Genomic DNA, 19,937 nt, shown 5'->3' on the forward strand with positions numbered 1-19,937 from the left:
AAATTCAGGTAACAGCCCTGGACATGGCACTAGTCTATCGCAGGGTCCACTTAGGCATACTTATACTCCTTACTCAAACAGGAGCTAATTTAGTATCTCTAATAAAAACAACTTGCACATCTTTGAGGATGTGGAGGAAAAACTATGGAAAAACCCACACAAATATGAAATCACCACACAGGCAACAGTTATGGGTGGAGATTTGAACTCATATCACTACTCACTGCACCACCATGCTGCCATATCCTGTATTCTCTTGTATTATATCCATCCATCCATTTTCCAACCCGCTGAATCCGAACACAGGGTCACGGGGGGTCTGCTGGAGCCAATCCAAGCCAATACAGGGCACAAGGCAGGAAACAATCCCGGGCAGGGTGCCAACCCTCCGCAGGACACATACAAACACACCCACACACCAAGCACACACTAGGGCCAATTTTGAATCGCCAATCCACCTAACCTGCATGTCTTTGGACTGTGGGAGGAAACCGGAGTGCCCGGAGGAAACCCACACAGACACGGGGAGAACATGCAAACTCCACGCAGGGAGGACCCGAGAAGCGAACCTGGGTCCCTAGGTCTCCCAACTGCAAGGCAGCAGCGCTACCCACTGCGCCACCGTGCTGCCCCTTATATTATATAATATGCTAAAATTAGTATCATGCTTGATTTAAGACCAGCACTTGACTACTCCATTCTCTTAAAGTATAAGTTTGGTATTTCTTCAAGTCAAAGTTATTTCTTCAGAATCAAGGTATACAGTATATTAATTTGCCTCATAAAATTGTGCTCTAAAGATAAGCATTTCTTATACATTTTAAAAATACTTTATTCTTACATACATGATGAAAAAAACGTATCAAATACAACCATTTTTCAAGCCAAAAGTGTTATCAAGTATTGATCTGCTTCTTGAGACTGCACTTATATTGCAAAACTGCATATCCATGTTGTTATAAGAAGGAGAAAGGCAAAAGGCAAGCCATCATTGTGAGTTTCAGTCATTTTAAAAGGAGCCTCGCTTTCCCCTGTTCATCTTACTCCACTGTACCCTTACTCTCTCTACTCTGTAGGCAGCTAAACGATAATAATGGAAAAAAGAAAAAAATCATACTCCATGATCACGTATACAGGCAGTCCCCGGGTTACGTACGAGATAGGGACTGTAGGTTTGTTCTTAAGTTGAATTTGCATGTAAGTCGGAACAGGTACATTATTTTAATAAATGCTATTGTTGACTGACTATAACCAAGTGCTCTGCCAAAGAATGATGGAATTTCACCTCTCTCTGATCTTTTTATTATTTATTCTTTATTTTCAATGGTGATGGTTTTTCTCTTCTTTACTGTATCACCAGCACTTGCATCAGAGTTGTGTTTCAGAGACATTGTTGAAGGGTGAAGACAAAAGGTTAAGATGTGCTCTTCTGCATAGCACTGTACACGCTATCACAGCAGGAAGGCACCAGTCGTCAACACGTCTGGCATACTGAACGAGAGACAACTTCCTGTTATGTACGTAACAGTACAAGCAGGCTTGCTTATTGAGAATGAATGGGGGTGGCGAGGGGCGATTCACCATTCGCCCACCACACAGTCACCTCCACTTGCATACAGTATGCTGCCTGCAGCGTTTGCCTACCGAGATGAACAGGGTGCAGCCAAAGACGGGTAGTGAATCGCCGACCACTGCCCCCATTCAACAGGCAGCCACCCAAGGCACACTACAATGCTGCCCCATTCACCCTCAATGGCCTCCGTTCAGCCACAACAGGGTCACCACTTGCAGCATCACCAGCTGCCCACCGAGAATAAACAGGGCAGCCGTTCGAGGGACACTACAAGGCTGTGTGGTTGACAGGCAGTGAAATGCCCCCCTCTGCCCCATCCAGCCTCAGTCCATTCAGGAGCAGTAGCTGCGGCAGCGTGGTGGGCGGGCAGCGAACCGTCCCACCAAGCCTTCGTCCTGCACATGAGCGGTAGCTGTGGCCCCGGTGATTATGGACCCCGGGTCACCGCTTGCTGCGTTCTCAGCCTCCCACTGAGAATGAATGGGGTGCAGCTCCCACTGCTCCATTCATCAACCAAAGCCGCATGAGGGACACTACACTGCGTGAGCAGCGAAATCGCCCTCTCCAGCCACCGCTTGCAGTGTCCCCTGGCTGGAGATGACGGAGCAGCAGTTACTGAGGAGCCTGTGTTGCGTCCCCCAGACAGATGAAGGAGCAGCTGTGGCCCCGTTCGTAAGTCGTATATCGTACGTCCGTAACTTGGGGACTACCTGTATTCTTTTACTACAAGGAAGATATAGCCTACTCTGGCTCGATTGATAAAGCATGCATGCATGTGGTTTAGTGAGAGAGAATATTAAGCTTACATAGAAAGCAACGAAGTGACAAGAACTGATCAGACATTATAGGCACACAGCCGGTGCTTGCAAGGGAACAGGCCAGTAAGGTATCGATGTGTACTGTCCCACTTCCATCCATCTTTCTAGCCCACTTATCCTGGGTAGGGTCTTGGCTCAGCTTGACTCTACCCTAGCAAACATCATATGCAAGGTAGGAACAATCCACAGAAAGGGACACACTATGAGACAGATTCGCCTAAATTTAATCAGGCTGAAGTTTAGTAAGTTCAGCACATGCATTTTAACATCGGCAGAGTGGGCTGTCATTCTCACCTCACAGTGCCAAGGTCTTCATGGAGTCTGCATGACTTCAACAGATCGACTGGCATCAGGGTCAATGAATCTACCCACTCAAAAACATTGTGTTCAGTTCTTTCCTTACTATATTGCCAGCCAGAGCAACTCATGAAAAAACTGATAATTTCTGGCAATTCAGTCTGCTCTACTGAACAGTCTGCCTTTTTTTGAGTTTTTTTTTTATAGTGCAAGACACAACACAGCAAAAGTGGCTTGGTACTTTAACAATATGTCTGAAGTAAACTGATTATGCTTCATTGTACAGTATTTTTAATAAAAGTCTTAGATTTTTTTAAAGTACAATGAAATTCCTAAGTGCTCTTTTTAACTATGCTGTTTCTCGCTGTGCATCTCACTTTGTGGCCTACAGTATGTGAAATAACAACATAGATTGTAATGGGGATGGTCAGGGCTGCGTTGTCATGACTGCTACAATCACTCAAATGAGCTAGAAAAGTATCCTTACTTCGAGAGAATATGTGATAAAATAATTATTCCCAGTTCCCTTCCGTTATTATACCTAATAAACGCAGAAGGCATTTTTCCTTAAACTGAATCCTTTGCCACTTCAAACAGGACATATTTGGTAAGTTTTGAGGCTAAGGATGCAGGGTTCCATAGTGCTCTATTGTAAGTTGCAAGAACAGACAAAGCATTTTTAAATTTTATTTAAAAATGTTTCACTTGTTTTCACGTGGCAAATGAATATACTGTACATCAATGATTGTGATTTTAATACTGAACTTATCCTTTAAACAAGCTGGAAAATTAGTTCAGACTCTCAAACATTACCTTATGTGGTTTAGTTCATTTGAATTGATTTGAGTATTTACTTGAAATGTAATAATAATACTCTGTCATTACAGTAATTTAATCTCATTCTCAGATGTGCTTAGTCCAACTCCGTGTCAATGGGGTAAAGCCTATCATGACAGCAGAAAGCAGCTGTGGATGGAGTGTCAATGTGCTATTGTAATATGTTGTCAATAGGTTGTCAGTGCGTTATTATAATATATTATTATCTATCCATCCAATTTCTAAACCTGCTATACCCTTGCAGGAATTGTGGGGGAGCTAGAGCCTATCCCAGCAAGTACAGGATGCAAGGCAGATGCAATCCCTGGACAGGGCACCAGTTCCTCAGACAGTGAACACACACACACCCCATTGCCAATTTACCATCACTAATACTCCTAACCTCCTAAGATATCTTTGGACTGTGGGAGGAAACCAGAGCACCATGAGGAAGCAAAAGCAGAAATGGGGAGAACATGCAAACTACACTCAGGGAGGACCCTAGTCTCCTTACTCCCAAGCAGAAGCACTACCACTGCATCACCATATATTACAATATATTATGAACTCAAAGATGTCTGGAAATGCACCTGCACCTTAGAATGAATGTGTTGTTTCCAGTCTTCAGACCCTGGCTTCCCACTTTAATAACCATCATTTGTGTGCATTGTGATCCATTTCAGAGTGCAGCTAACCTAGGATAGGAGATCAAGGAGTAGAAATGTTTTAAATCCTGAATTACATAGGTGGTGTGATGCAGTGGCTAAGGCACTAAGCTCTAAATCAGAAGGATGTAGGCACAAATCCCACCTCCGACCCACTGTGTGACTCGGACCAATTTACTTAAACTGCATGTGCTCCACCTGAAAAACAATAAAAGGGAACAGCTTTACTAAATTTAAATCTAGAAAGCAGCTCTATAATATTAACATTTTTTTGTTTAGTATGAAAACTACTTATTTAGTACATATGGCATAGAATTCATTTTTGTTCTCCAACATTATGCATTAGTGCTTTTGATGCATAGCATTTTCTGTGTACAGTAAACTTGGAATGCGACTTTATAAGAGCAAACTAAATTGAATATTTTTTTGAGCTTCAGTTACGTGACATGCTTACGATCTTATAGTGAGCCAGTGACGAGAGCTGAACCTGTATCTTTGTGATTTCAAGTCACATACACACATATACTGTACATAAGGAAAAGTGAAGGGTATTTGTACCCTGAAAAGTATAAGCTGTCATCCAGAAATAGATCAGCTCAAGAAACCAATCCTTCATTTACCTCAAGGGTGAGAAACTTCAGTGGGTAGAGGAAACACTACTTTTAGGATCCGACTGTCAATTTCTATCTGAGGTAAATGATCGTGCCTCAACCTGGAATTATGTATTTGCTCTGTAGCAAGGAAGATAAGTCAAAAAAAGACAGAAAGGAAGAGAGTTTAAATTGGATCTTATTAAATTCTGTCATCTCGTCAGTGCAAATGGTGTTACTACTAAAAGACAAGTGTGGCTTTACATTTACTGTACTGCACATTTTGATGGCACGTCTTGATTTTCATATTATTTGCAGGATAAACACTTTACTGTAATTTATTATGAGTTGCCTGATGCCAGAGGTCTTGTTTAACTGTTCATATTTACATTAATTTGCTATTAGCCGAATTCACCATTACAAACAAATCAGTTATAGTGACAGTGAGGTCACAGACAAAAGACCAGACATTAATGGCCAGTAAGACACAGTGATGCAAATAAAGAATGTGTTATGGTAAAAAAAAGAAAATAATCTTTGCATTGAGGTAATTTGCTGAAAACAGCCAAATCCTGCACTTCCCATTCTTTTAATTATGTGTTTTGATTTATTGGTGTTGTATAAATGGCAAGGCTGCTCTACACTGCTATGGGTGTAACTACAGAACAGCAATAACAGTTTTACAGGGTCTGTCTCTTTTATTGTCCCTGGAGAGTGGCAGTTAGTTTGTAATTTTCTGTCCTGATAAATATTAAATTAAATGTCAAACATAACTTACATCTCCATTTCATTAACTCGAGAACTAACCCAATCAGAATGAGATGTAGTGTGCATCGTACCACTTAAAACGAGAAAACTTGATCTGTTTTTTTTTTGTTTTGTTTTCTGCATTAACTCTGAAAATTGTTCCTGATTAATGGTGAATAGTAGAAAAAATGGAGAGTTGTTTTGCCTGCTTTAAATCAGCCTTACTAGAATTATTTTTAGGACAAAGCCCATTTTGAAATTTACACATTTCTAAAAAAATTAAATTAGGCATCTTACTTTAAGCTTATGAGCCATTTTATTACACTGCAAATCGATAAAGCTATAAAGTTAAGAGTGACTTAGAACTGTACACTCACTAGCAGGAGGCGTTATGGTATAATAGTTAGCACGGTTTCCTCACAACTCCAGGACCCACATTCACTTCTACAGTTTGCATTTGCACGGTCTGCCGTTGTTAAGGTGGGTTTCAACGTCTACTTCGATTCCCCCCAGAGTATTGTATTTTCTTCAGGGATGTGTTGACTGGAGTTGTTTATTCCTCTCTTACACTAACAGTTGGTCTTGTCTCATGATATTAAGGGACATATATTGTTAAGAACCTTTCACATCACTCATTTTGGATCTGCTGAGATTTACTTTGTGTTTTAAGTCATCTGCATCTTTATGTTGTGTGCATTAGCTGATTAGCATTTTGCAAAGATTCTAATTGTATTTTTCTTTATCCCCAAGAGCCCTATACAAAAATAAACTGAATTTCCAACTTACAACAGTCTTTTTTTTATTAATTTTCAGTCTGTGTGAACAAACGAGTATAGGAAGGCCTTGAAAATAACCGATGTTCCACTCAGGATTTGCTCTGGTCTTGTTCTCAAATTTTTCGACCCAGATAAGGAAAAGTGGTTACAGAAATTGGATATACAGTATAAGTTTGGATATTGACCAGTGCTTCCCAGAGGACTAATGGCCTAGACAGAAACACACAACAAAAAGCCTGAAGGCAGCAGGCTCCACTTCTGGATCAGTGTCTCAAGCCCGCTCCAGGGGTCACGGTAGAGCCACGTTCTGTAATCTGCATTTAACTGATCTTGCTTAATTAGGCAGTATTTCTTCTAGCACTCTGCCAACACAGGAAAAACAAACTATGCAATTTATTTTTACAGAGGCATTAGTCAATGACATCTGAATTTTGTATTTTCAGTAAATAAAAGAAACCTTCCCACCCAAATTCCATTATGTTCTGTGGCTCTCTGCAGCTTATATTTTTGAATGGGCTGTCCAAAGCTTACCAAGCTTAAAATATTTATAGAAATATGGATACTATTACAAGAAGAATATACACATACGCCATCCTAGTAATTAAGAATAAGTACCTATTCATTTGCAAGTGGCACAACCTTTAGATTAATATTGCATCTGATGTCCTATTAAACATATGTCATCTTTGATGCAGAACACGAGACAGTTTAAGCATCAACGTACAAAGCCGTCAAGATACTAAATAGATGCTGGGCCAGTTTTATAATTAACACAGGTGCAATTAGATACAACGGATGTATGCACCTTCTTCCTAAGTCAAGTCCTAACTCTTTGTAATGCTGACAATTTAAATGCATGGCAATGCTTTCAAGTGTCACATTAAAAACACAATTAGCTTAGCTGATGAGCAGCAGCATTGGTTAGAGTGGTGTGTATTGTGTTACAAATCAATGCTAAAGGAGATGTTTGCTTTTAGTTTTCAATGGGCCATAATTCTACATTTCATCTTTCAATTTTGACTCATTTGTGATCTGTCCTGAGTATCTGTAGATGAAGTAACAAGAAAATAAATAAGATGCAGTCATTTTTGATATGATGGCTTCAAGTGAATGTTCACTCATCTTGTTCTTCTTGCTCATACAATCCTGCAAATTATTTCTTTGAAAGGAAGTCTGTGTAACTTGCAACAGCATAATTAAAACATTCAGGATTTACTCATCCAGTGTAAGGTCACAAAGAAGGAGTATAACGAGAGTCAGATATTTTAATAACCAGAATATTCTTCAACACCTGTAATGAATTTTGGATAGAGGATTTTACACTGTATAGTATTTATTCCTTCATTCACCCTTCCAAATCTAAATGGGGTTGTCTGGTGCTGCAAACCATCGTATAAAATACCAATGTCTGGTCGGTCCATTTATTTATTTAATTTTTAACAGAAAACAGACCAAAATGTGCATTGACTTAACGCAAAGTAAAGTTATAAAGAGGCATCAAACAAAGTTAACTAGAAAGTAAAATAATATTGAATAATAATAATAATAATAACAACATTTGTACTGTGGTTTAAATTTCATATTAGCCTTACACAATGGCATAAAAATAGAAAGTCCATAAATTAGTCTGAATTTACCAGAGGTGACGTATAATGATTATGTTTACATGGGATAGTCAATCCATGAACTGTCTTTCTTTTCACAGGGATTACTTTTTGAGTACTTTAGCAACAAGATAGTAGAAAAAAAATTTAGCCTAACATTTAATCCAGGTTTTTGAAGACACTCCAAACACTTGCTTCTTTAGTTAACTGGTGACTGCATCGGGCAGCATAAGTGATCCTGAGTATGTATGTGAATGTGATTGTCTTGCAGTCCATCCAAAGTTAGTTTCCCCCTAGAGTTTGTTATTTAATTCTTTTTTTTTCATTCAAGGAAATGCATGATGGTACAGTCCTTTGCACTGCTGCCTCACAAACTTGCCATCTTAGTTTTGAGTCCAGCTCCCTGTTGTTCTCTGGGAGAAGTTTACATATCTACAGGCAAGTCATTCTTAACCCACATCCTTAAAAATCTCTATATTAGTCTGACAAACAATTCTATATTAGCCCCTAGCCCCTGAAACTTCCACATGGAAATACTTCAGTTTGAGAATGTTATGTCAAAGTGGATTCAACACTTTTAGCCCCCTGAGACAGATTGGTGTCCCATTCTGGGTTAGTTTGTCTTGCCCACAGTACTGCTAGGATGGAATTCCATCTACCATCAAAATGTTATGATTGGCTTAAGAACACCAAGAGCATCAATCAACAGCAACATAGCCAATATAAATACATTTGTTAGATTATACTTTAGATGATATGTTCTGTAATTACACTTCTCTGTTGCACAATTTATTCAAATTCTGTTGGTGATTTTGTACAGGAGTAATGGTTGAGCATGGGAGAAGATCAATAAACAAACAAATCATCTGGGGGGGGGGTTTGACGTAAAAGATAATCTCAATTTATTAGCCATTTTCCAAGGCTGCAAAAACAAATACATAAACTCTAGCTTCATTTGATCCTACGTTTGATTATTTCAAGGGTCTGTTAAATCAAAAATGAATAGCAAAATTTTATTATTTCATTTCTTGACGCACATATCAAGTATTTCTAAATATACCACTGTTGAACTACTGTGTTTTACCTGTGTGAAAGATGAAACAAAGAACAAAGGGGGCAACAAGGAGTGACCCGAAACAAGTGAATCCCATTAATTTGCAGAGCTTTTGTTGAACACCAACTTAGTAAGTAAGCATGCTTGCTTGTTACTATGGAGATGAGCGTAACACTGAAAAGAGAAGGTAAGGGCTGTGCCAATTCTTGTGGCGGGGGTGCTGCCACAAAACTCTGAGGGAATGCACACGAGCCAGAATTAAGCGTGTGTATTCAGTCAAGCTCTATTTTCAGATCTTGCATGCCCTCTACCCCAATTCCATTAATACTGCTTACTTTCTATATTCAGTCCTTGTGGTCTAGGTTTATTTATGCAAATGTATCGAGAGTGGGGCTGGACTAAACATATGAATCTTTTAAGAAAAGAGCAACTTTTTTCAGTTTTTTAAAATTTTGGATGTATACAGGTCTGCGGTGGGTTGGCACCCTGCCCGGGATTGGTTCCTGCCTTGTGCCCTGTGTTGGCTGGGATTGGCTCCAGCAGACCCCCGCGACCCTGTGTTCGGATTCAGCGGGTTGGGAAATGGATGGATGGATGTATACAGGTTAACACTGCAGCTTCACACTTCCACAACTCTAGATTTAATTTCCAGCCTCATCACTGATTTTGTGCAACTGCAGGTTTTTGGTTAACTAATGATTCTATTTTGGTACTCTGTGTGTGTGTGTGTGTGTGTGTTGAATTTATGGATGAGTGTGCAGTGCAATTGGACAGGTACATTAGCCAGGTTATTTTTCCTGTCTTGTGTTACGAATTGGGGCACCCTGTTAAAATATTTTTCTTACTCTTAATGAATCTTTCCTGTTCTGCTGTTGGACCTTTGGAGGGTTTTTACCTAAAGGAGCATTGATGTAGGTGTTTTGTGTACAAGTAATTAAGTTTATAAACCAGAATGAATACTATTTTTTAATTTCATGTGCACCACGCTGCTATTTTGTAGCATCAACATTTCATGACTATTTTACGAAATGGGTGCCTCTAAGAGGGCACTACTGTATATGCCATGTCACAGATGCTTTACTCTAAAACCCCATGGAGCACTCAATGCAAGGTCTGGGATTACAAATTCATCCATGGAACAACTTCATTCCTTGCATTCCTTTTAATATTTTATGTCTTCTGGTTCATGACTCATAGTGTTTGAATTCCCGACTTTGTTTACAGTTTTTTGTGTCTCAGTTTTGGTGACAGCATATCTAGTTAATGACTCTTGGCAGTCCTTATTTCTTATAGTTTAGCTCTTTGGTTTTATACCAGAAGTCTCTCTGAGTTTTAAACATTGACACTCATAATTTCTTGAAAACTCACACATCTCCTGACCTGGTTAACACCGTCCTCGCATTTAATTACATTCCTTTTTACAAGCAAGAAATTCAAGGAGGTCATCTAGAAAACTAAAAAAGCAGGTGGGCTCCGTCTGGGATCAGGATCAGCAGATCCTCTTCGTATACTCGAGTCTGGCTCAACACCCTGCATCCAAAGTTGTCAGCACAGGTCCTTAACCCCTAATTGTAATAAATTGATTTTTAAGGGTATGGATGTATGAATCAGCTACTTATTCATTATCTTTCATGTTTTAATGCTCAGTTACTGTGCTCCAGTTTCATGTAGCCAAAGTAAAACACTGAATTATTAGAATGCTCTCTATGTGTGACACAATGTCTTCTATTAGGCTGCTGTATATACTGCAGATATACAAGTGTTTTGTTGAACTTCATAATGTGCTCTGGACCACCTGTCTGCTGTGCTACTGAATGTATATACTGTAATAGTAATATTTTTTTCTTTTCAAATGATATTGTGTACTATCGTTCTTGAGATGGCACAGCTGAAAAGCAAACTTGGGATGCTGGAATTACAAGCAGCAAGTTCTAGGACTCAGCTAAGCAGAAACCAATATCTACCATTACAGACAGTGGTGGTAAACTACCATCCACCATTACAGCGGTAGCTGTAATGAAGCTTATTGACCAAAACAGCAAGTGTCTCTCTTATCTATGCTGCATGGATCAAGATATAACAGACCAAATTCAATTTTTCAGACCAAAGTTATAACAACTACTCCTACTAAAAGTGAAAGATTTGCATTTTCATTTTATAAAATTCTAAAGGACTTTCTGTGTAAATAATGAGGTAAATTGTTGTTTATTCCACCACACCTAAGCAAATTCTAAATGGGATTATTTCAAATATATTTTTTCATCTCACCCAAATTCTAGGTTCCAATCCCAGTGCGGTCACTATAAAGCAGTGCATGAGGAGTCCCCAACCGAGAGATTTTAAATACATGGCAAATTTGTTAGCATTCATTTATCTAAAGAGGAAAATGTAAGCGGCGCAAGCCTAATGGTTAGCTGAGACTGCGGGTAATCATTTGTCATATTCTTCACCTATTCGGTTATTTTTTTCCCCCCATAGACATGCAGATCTGATGAACTAGAGAATTTAAAGTGGCATTGTGTGGGTGTACTTTTTATCTTTTTTTTAATCTGTTCTCATCCTCCTAGATGAGTGCCACATTTGATACCATTGATCACAATAGTCTTATAAATCACAATAGTCAGTGGGTGGGCCTCTCTGGCAGTGTCTTAAATTGGTTTGAGTCTTACTTAACAGGTAGAAAATTCTTTGTTAATTAATGATATTCTATATGGTGTTCCACAAGGATCTATCCTGGGTCCACTGCTCTTTTCGATCTACATGCTTCCATTAGGTCTAATTATCTCAAGGCATGATGTGAACTACCACACTATGGTGACAACACACAACTGTATTTATCAATAATGCCTGATGACCCCGACTCTCTTGATTCACTGACCCAATGTCTTACTTGTGTTTCTGAATAGATGATTAGTAATTTTCTCAAACTAAATAAAGGAGGAAACAGAAATCTTAGTGATTGGAAAAAATGGATATAATGAGGATATTAGAAATATTAGAACTTGATGTTATTAGGATTAAAAGTCAAGACAGAGATAAAGAATTTAGGGCTAATTATTGACTTTGACCTGAATTTTTTTATCACATATTAATAAGATCACTAGGACAGCATTTTTCACTTAAGAAATATAGAAAAAGTTAGACCCCCTTATAACTTTGCAAGATGCTGAAAAATTAGTTCACACTTTTGTTTTCAGTCGACTAGATTACTGTAATGCACTCCTCCCAGGAATACCCAAAAAAGACATCAATTGATTGCAACTAGTGCAGAATACAGCCGCTAGAATCTTAACTAGGAAAAGAAAATCCAAGCACATCTCTCCAGTTTGATGTCACTACACTGGTTATCTGTGCCATTTAGAATTGACTTTAAAATACTGCTTATGGTTTACAAAGCCTTAAATAATCTCGCTCCATCCTATATTTTGAAATTTCTTTTCACTCCAAATCGTAACCTTAAATCTTCAGATGTGTGTTTGCTTATAGTTACATGAGCTAATCTTAAAAAGATGTGGTGAGGCAGCCTTTTGCTGTTATACACTGTGATGGACAGCCGGGTCCCATGCCCGGCAGGGACGCCCCTGCTACATCTGTTCCGGGGGAGCAGCCATGGACACTTCAATACATCCCCCGGGATGCTTGGTGGCAGCCTCCCTGGCGGACGATGATTCCCCAAGCTGGCGCATGGCTCCATGGGAGATGGAGTCCTCCACAGCCTGGTTGGGGGCTCGGATGGCCACTAGGGGGAGCTGCATGGAGTCTGCAGCCCGACTGGTCGAATCTGCAGCCCCACCCGGAAATGCAATTTGGTACCAGGTGGTCAAACACCTGGAACGCTTCCGGGTGGGGTATAAAAAGGGCCAGCCACCACCACTCAAGGAGCCAGAGTTGGGAGGAAGGAGACGAAGCTTGTGGAGGAGTGGTGGAAGAAAAGAGTGCTGTTATTGTTGTTGTGTGGAATAGAGTGCTTTTGGGACTGTGTATTGCCGGTGGGTCACGGGGAAGACGTGCGCCCACGGGTGAAGAGAAAAATAAAAGTCCTGTGTTTTATACGTGCCTCTGTGTCGTTCTGGCTATATAGCGCCTTTACTACAACACCTAAAATCTGGAATAGCATACCGATAGAAATTCACCAGACTAATACAGTGGAGCACTTTAAAAAAACTGCTATAAACACATTATTTTAACATGGTTTAATCATAATTTCATTTTAGTGTAACCCTGATATTCTGTATATCCATTCAATTACTGTTTTTATCATGGCTCTGCAATCCGTACTAAACCCAATTTTCTCTGCTGTTCTTTTTTCGGTTTTCTGTGGTGGCGATCTGCGCCACTACCACCTGATCAAGGTCCTTACTTTGATGGATCGAAGGCCAGATGTCCACATGATCATCATCATCTATTTCTTCCACGTGAAGCCTGAAAGCCATGAAGACTGCTTGAGATCATTTACAGTATGTTAGGTAGAATGCCCAGTGGGGGCTAGACGGCCTCGTGGCTTCGGAACCCCTGCACTATGTGCACTTTTTGTTTTTTCTGTCCTCCTGGCCATCGGAACTTACTTTATTCTTTGTTACTTAGTATTGCCTAATCTTATTTTTATATTTTTCTTTGAGCTTACATCATTTGTATGAAAACGTTCTATAGAAGTAAATGTTGTTGCTTTGTATTTGACTGACATCCTATCTGAGTTGCACCTGATGACAGTGTTGGACTAAGAAGGTTCATACATCCTTGAATGTTCATTTTCTTGTTGAAAGAAATACTTCACATCAAAATAAAATTCCAGATGAAATTCAAAACAACAACTCATTTTCTTTAAAAATTATCCAAATTGTACACTAAACAGCATCTGGCTTCTGCATATTGTCCCTGCAATGCAATACAACATTGATATTGTCTGAATAACCTCATTTCACCCCATCCGAAAGGTTCTCATTTCACCCCATCCGAAAGGTTTGCACCCAGCCTTCATTTTACAAAAGGTTTGTTATCAGCTCTGCAGTTTGTACCCTCTAGTGCTTATTAGAGGGGAGTGAACAAATGACACATTTTAAACTTTAGGTTGAGACTAACAATTGACTGTCTAAGAACTTTCTGATACAATTATTGATGTTGTCCTGACACGCTGTCTTACAGGAGAATGACACCTCAGACATTTCCACTGGATTCATCAGTTTTAGTTAGGATTCAAGAAGCTTTGAATAACAAGCTGTGCTAATGATCTCCTGATCTATCAATTTTCCATGAGAGCACTCCATTGTTGTGCAGAATTTAAGTAGCATTAATCTTTTTACTGGATAGAAATGAGACAAAAAGAAAGCCACTGTTTCACTTGATCAATTTGACACAGGAAATTTGGACTGAAATCGAGTTTTATTTTGCACCAAGCCAAAAGTTGTCTTCACAATCTAAGCTCAACATTACACACCTCTCAGGACAAGTACCTTCTAATTACTTACAGTTCATATTTTCCTGACTGTCAGCTAGAGAACATTCTTGTTGCAGCTAGCACTCTGAATATATTGCCAATGGTTAGTATTCTCTGCACTTGACTGGTGATTTATGTGAAAGATAATGCTACAATATATCAAAGCAGCATTTAGATGAGCTTGGAACTTTCTTAAAATAGCAACTATTTTTATTCCTAATTTTGTTTTTTAATTCAGAAGTACACAACTAACCAGTTATCACTGTTACATTCTTATTTTCCATTTTGGAATACAAGTTAAATTTTGTAATATTCAAAATAATGAATAAGTAGGTAAAGAGTGATAAATGAATACAATACCAATTAATAGCAAATCTAATGTAGATGCTGACTAACGATCAATCTGGTCCAGTTTCCTCGTCACTGCATGACACAATCCATTATCTGTCAAAAATTTTGCATATGGTACAAATTATTTAACAACATTACTATTCTTTTCTGCATTACAAGAATATCCAGTATAACATTTAGTGACATTCTACTTCCCAAAATTGCTATTTTTTTTTTTTTTTAAATCAGCAGGCCCTAATAACAATACGGAAAAAAGACTTCACATAATAATACAATAAACCTTTTAAAGAGTTTAGAGGTGAACAGGGAAATTTCTTCTTGTAAATTTTCTTCTTGTAAATTGGTGGCTGGCAAACCACATGTAAAGGTGTATTACTGTCACCCACTGACTGGAGTGGGAACAGGAGTCAGGATAGTGAACCCAATATCTACCATGCACACATATGTACAGCCAGCACAATTAAATTAGCACCCAAACCATTCTAAATTAAATCAACTTATACAACCCAATAAGTATTCCAATATAATTTTATGATTTCTTTCCGATCTTTGACCATATCCAATCAAAGTATCCAGTGTAACATGTTTATTTCCTATAGTTTGCTTTTTGCTCCTTTTCATAAGCTTTACATTTCAATAATATATGTAAATGTAAAACTGTCTCTGAAAGTTGATACTGTCTACATTGGCCTGATTCACGCTATTCCATTTTAAATAATGATGCTTTAAAACCAGTATGTCCAATTCTGATTGGATTATTACTTCTTCCCTTCTAGACCCCCTTACCTTCCAAAGTGTTTTAATAGTATTCTGGACTCCATATAAATGTCTGCGCTTTATTTTGTGTGTCCCATAATTTCTGCCAGATTGCATTAACATGATTTATAATTAACACCTTTGCCTCCCCTTTACTTAATGTAACATGAGTATCAATATCTTTTAACCTCATTGACTATTTAGCCAGCTTGTCAATTATTTCATTGCCTTCCACCCCCACATGTGCCGGTTCCCACAAAAATGAGACATACACTCCCAGAAACTGCAGCCCTAATAACTTAAAGTCTGTCTAACTTGTAATAATACATCTTGACGGCTGTTAGATACACCTAACTTAAGACTACACAGTACAGAAAATGAGTGACAACAGCCAACAATATGGTTGCCCGCTGTAATGCCAGTACAAATGCCTCCATCTCAAAACTATACGCTAAATTTAACTGTCAGTTTTTCCTTCTAAACGAAATTTTAAAATTTCAAAATAAAACTCAAAATTATATTTTATTCAGATATATTTATTGTTGACAGTGACAGGACAGCCCAGAAAAGGTACCAAATGGCAGATATCTTACTTTTTATAATAGCAGGAATATATAGAGGATTTTAAATAAAACTGTATGTAACATTTTGTAACACAAGAAATCTACGCACTATTATGGTACAATGTATCAGAGCACTGTAAAAAGATGCATGTGAATGCTATATGTACACATAAATGAACACATTAAACCTAAAAGTGTTTTTTTCACTATATATGTAGTAAATGACAGATATAGAAAAAGATGATCCACTGTGGCAACCCCTAACAGGAGCAGCAGAAAGAAGAAGAAGGTATGTATTAAATGACAGACAGACAGACATACATAATTATCGTCTATACAAATGATCCAACCAAATCAAATTGTTGGTTTGCAAAGACACTGAAACTTCTTTGGAAACCACCAGAGAATATATATTATGGAGAGGCTCTAAAAGTAGGCGCACACACTGAATTGTTGCAAAGTCATCTAACCACTAAATGAACAAACAACAATAGAAGGAACATTTCCCATGCTTTCAGAGTATCCATTCAATTGCATTCACGTGGCCACATCAGTGTGTTGGCAGTTCCTCTCTCTGTATGTGTAACCATAACATGGGTCATGTAACTGTGGCATGCACACTAAGGTTGTCTGTGCAAATATGATGTAGAAACATGGTCTCACTGAGCAGAACCATTAAAATCCATCATTGCGCTCATACTATTGGCCTGACAGCATCACCTTTCGGTCCATTCTGGAATTGCAAGTTTGAACTTAATTCCCTTAATTTTTCCCTTTCCCACCCAAATTTTTCATGTTCTTCCAGTTTTTTGTGTGTTTTCTATAGCACCCAAATTAACCATCTCTAAAACCCTAATATTGTAAATAATATTCCAAAATAATACTTTTATACACAATGACTAACTAAAGTACCTTCTCCTAATCTCTTTCCACAAAGTGTCACCATTGTGACATTCATTACACATGATAAGCCTTAAAAGAGCTCTACAGTAACATATTGTTTTTTAATAAGAGGTTTACCTCACAATATTCTTATTCCATTCAAAAATCAGTGCAACATTCACTTTTGTCTAACACCGTCACTCAACACCTCCTCATTTTTTATTTTATTTATTTTTGCCCTTTATATCATCAAGATTTCCAGTCACTCATAATTACAACTACTTCAATGTATTCAAATTAATCTTTGAATAGTCGTGTAAAAAGCTGTTTTTCTGAAATTCTCCTTCATCTCCAATCATATTATCAGTTCTCAACAGTACATCCAACCGACTACAAATATACAAATACTGTATAATCTGCCATGAATGGAATAAATATTTTAAGAGAACATTGGAAGTATATGCTATCCAGACCATTTAAGGACATAAAGAACAAAAATTGCACCATATTTATCACACTCAGCCTCTGCAAATCTAGCAGACTGAACAACAGCAGATAATTGCTCAAAATCAACATCGATTTATACCCAGTAACTCATAAAAGCACACTTTCTATTCCATTTTGATAACAACAGTGAATGAGACCAATGCAGTGCACACAGCACCAAACCAGTGTGAGCCCACGGAAAACCTAAAAAACTGAAGTCAGCCATAATTCTTTCATGGCTCACAGAGACGCGCTCACAAAGTCACACAACTGCACAGAGAGATATTGCACATAAAAGCTTCACACTTCAGCCCATTTTGCATTCTGAACAACCTATAAAAACTTATGCAGCAAGGAATTTCTTTTATTTTTTTAAGATTGCAAAAGCCGCCTGTAAACCACATCAAATACTATAAAAACTAAATGAAAATGACTACTATCTGAAGCCATGCTCTTCAGGAGATATTTAATCTTACAAACACAATATGAACAGTCTCATCTTTAATGATGCAATCGTCTATAAAAGCTATAAAAATTCCAAGTCCAGCAGCAATTTAAAAAAAGAAGGAATATTTTTTGGTATGTCAAAACTAAAGCCCTTGAACAAAGCAAAAATAAATAAATAAAAATCAAATCTGTGGCTCTCAATTGCCACATAAAAATAAATACATATGTCTAGGCATACTGATTAACACAATGCAATAAAATTATTATTATTCTGGCAGGCTAGTGAAGACCAAAGCATAAACAGGCTGAAGGCAATGATAAACAGCAGCACAAAAGCAGCGCCTTACTACTTTAGATAAAGCAGCAACTTACATTATTCATGTACTCGCTTAGCAGATCCTGCAGGGCCTGTCGCACAGCATTACACTCAGCCACAATTCTCTCCCGTCTATCGTCGCGTGTGCACGAGGAGTCCGCCATCAATGCTGCTCCACTGATAATGCTCTCCAAACGCTCCTCTAAAGAGGGTCTGAATCGGGCTTCACTGAAGGTCAGAGGATCTAAGATGATCTTGTTCTGGAAGAAAAGATAAAAGTTATTAGAGGGAATGCCCTATATCTACACTACAGGTACCTTCTCTTGTTCATTAGGAGCAAAGTTTTGACCACCAAACGGATCCTTTGACAGCAGCAACAAGCACATGAAATGCAATGTGAATGTCATAATGTCACATCAAGCTCAGACATATTTCGACATACACTACATGCATGGCACACTGGAGAGAAGTTTAAAGTATGTACAGTATTTGTTTATTCTGTATATATACACACACTGTATATATTGTGTCAGGCGGCTGCACTGTATCTTCAGGGGGAGCAGCCCTGGATGGTGCAATACCTCCTGCTGGACGCTAGATGGCCGCCCCCTGGGTTGGAGAGGTGCCTTGGGTTCCTGCAGGGCTCCACAGGAGTTGGAGTTGGGTGCAGCCCTGTTTGGTCCCGCAGGCACCGCCAGGGGGTGCTGCAGCTGGGACTCCTGCGTCCCTGTGGGTCACGTATGCACCACACCCGGAAGTGCAGCCGGAACACAGCAATCAAGCACCGGGAGCTCTTCCCGGGTGAACTATAAACGGGGGCAGCAGCCACCACTCTGGAGCCAGAATCGGGAGGTGGAGGACGAAGCTACATGGGAGGAGTGGTGGTGCCAGAAGAGTGTTTGTGTTGAGTTAAGTGCTTTTGGGACTGTGTATTGGCTGTGGGGTTCACGGGGAAGACGTGCCCCACAGGTGAAGAAAAATAAAAGCCTTTGTGTTTTTACACGTGCCTCAATGTGAGTCTGTGTCGGGTTGGGCGCGATATAGTGCCTTATATCACTATATATAAAAATGATTTAAGCAAACCTCATGAGATACAATAAGCAGCACACAACATGCATTGCACTGGAATTCCCTTTCAGTTACTGACTGAAAATATCATATTCGGGTGATCATCTTCTTATAGAGTAGATGACGATAATGACATACAGTGCGATGTTAAGGTTGTATATACTGATTCATGAGGTAAACATTTAGAACAAAGAAATAGGCAGTTGTTTTAATCAAGCTTTGTTTTACAATGAACTGTAAACTCTGAAACCTCAAGGAGGCTGTCACACAAACAACACATTTCATAAAGGAAGGAACTGTGACACTTGAAACAAGGTCACAATGGGTGATTTTGTGAAGAAGTTAAAAACAGCAACACAAACCCACACACTTCTAAAATTGCAGAGCACATTGATGCATATGCCTGCAGTCACTCAACTTAACAGAAAAATTGAAATTGTCAGTTAACCAGACAAGCATGGCTTTGGCATGGGGGAGGAAAATCTACACAAACATATCTAAGGCCCAGGATTTCAACCCAGGGTTCTGGTGGTGCAAAGTTGAAATGATTTCCAATGTGCCAACATGCCACTCAGTCACATTTCAGTAGTACTGTATAATGTTCACAGGGAACACCATCCTAGTGTGCCTTGATATCTAGAAAAAATTGTACCTGTTTATACCAACATGCACGTTGAATGGATTAGTGCTGGAG

At 38.8% G+C, this 19,937-nt stretch overlaps 1 protein-coding gene across 2 annotated transcripts in view; it reads right to left on the reverse strand.

Moving 5' to 3' along the window:
• Positions 1-19,937, reverse strand: part of ctnna2 (catenin (cadherin-associated protein), alpha 2) — a 1,866,011-nt gene that overhangs the window by 1,134,398 nt on the left and 711,676 nt on the right. For both annotated transcript variants that reach the window (XM_051928041.1, XM_028801549.2), the window contains exon 7: positions 18,232-18,435. In XM_051928041.1, coding sequence (XP_051784001.1) covers positions 18,232-18,435 — 204 coding nt within the window. The remainder of the gene's footprint in view (positions 1-18,231; positions 18,436-19,937) is intronic.

The sequence above is a fragment of the Erpetoichthys calabaricus genome, chromosome 5, assembly GCF_900747795.2.
Source record: "Erpetoichthys calabaricus chromosome 5, fErpCal1.3, whole genome shotgun sequence".
Classification (NCBI taxonomy): Eukaryota; Metazoa; Chordata; class Cladistia; order Polypteriformes; family Polypteridae; genus Erpetoichthys; species Erpetoichthys calabaricus.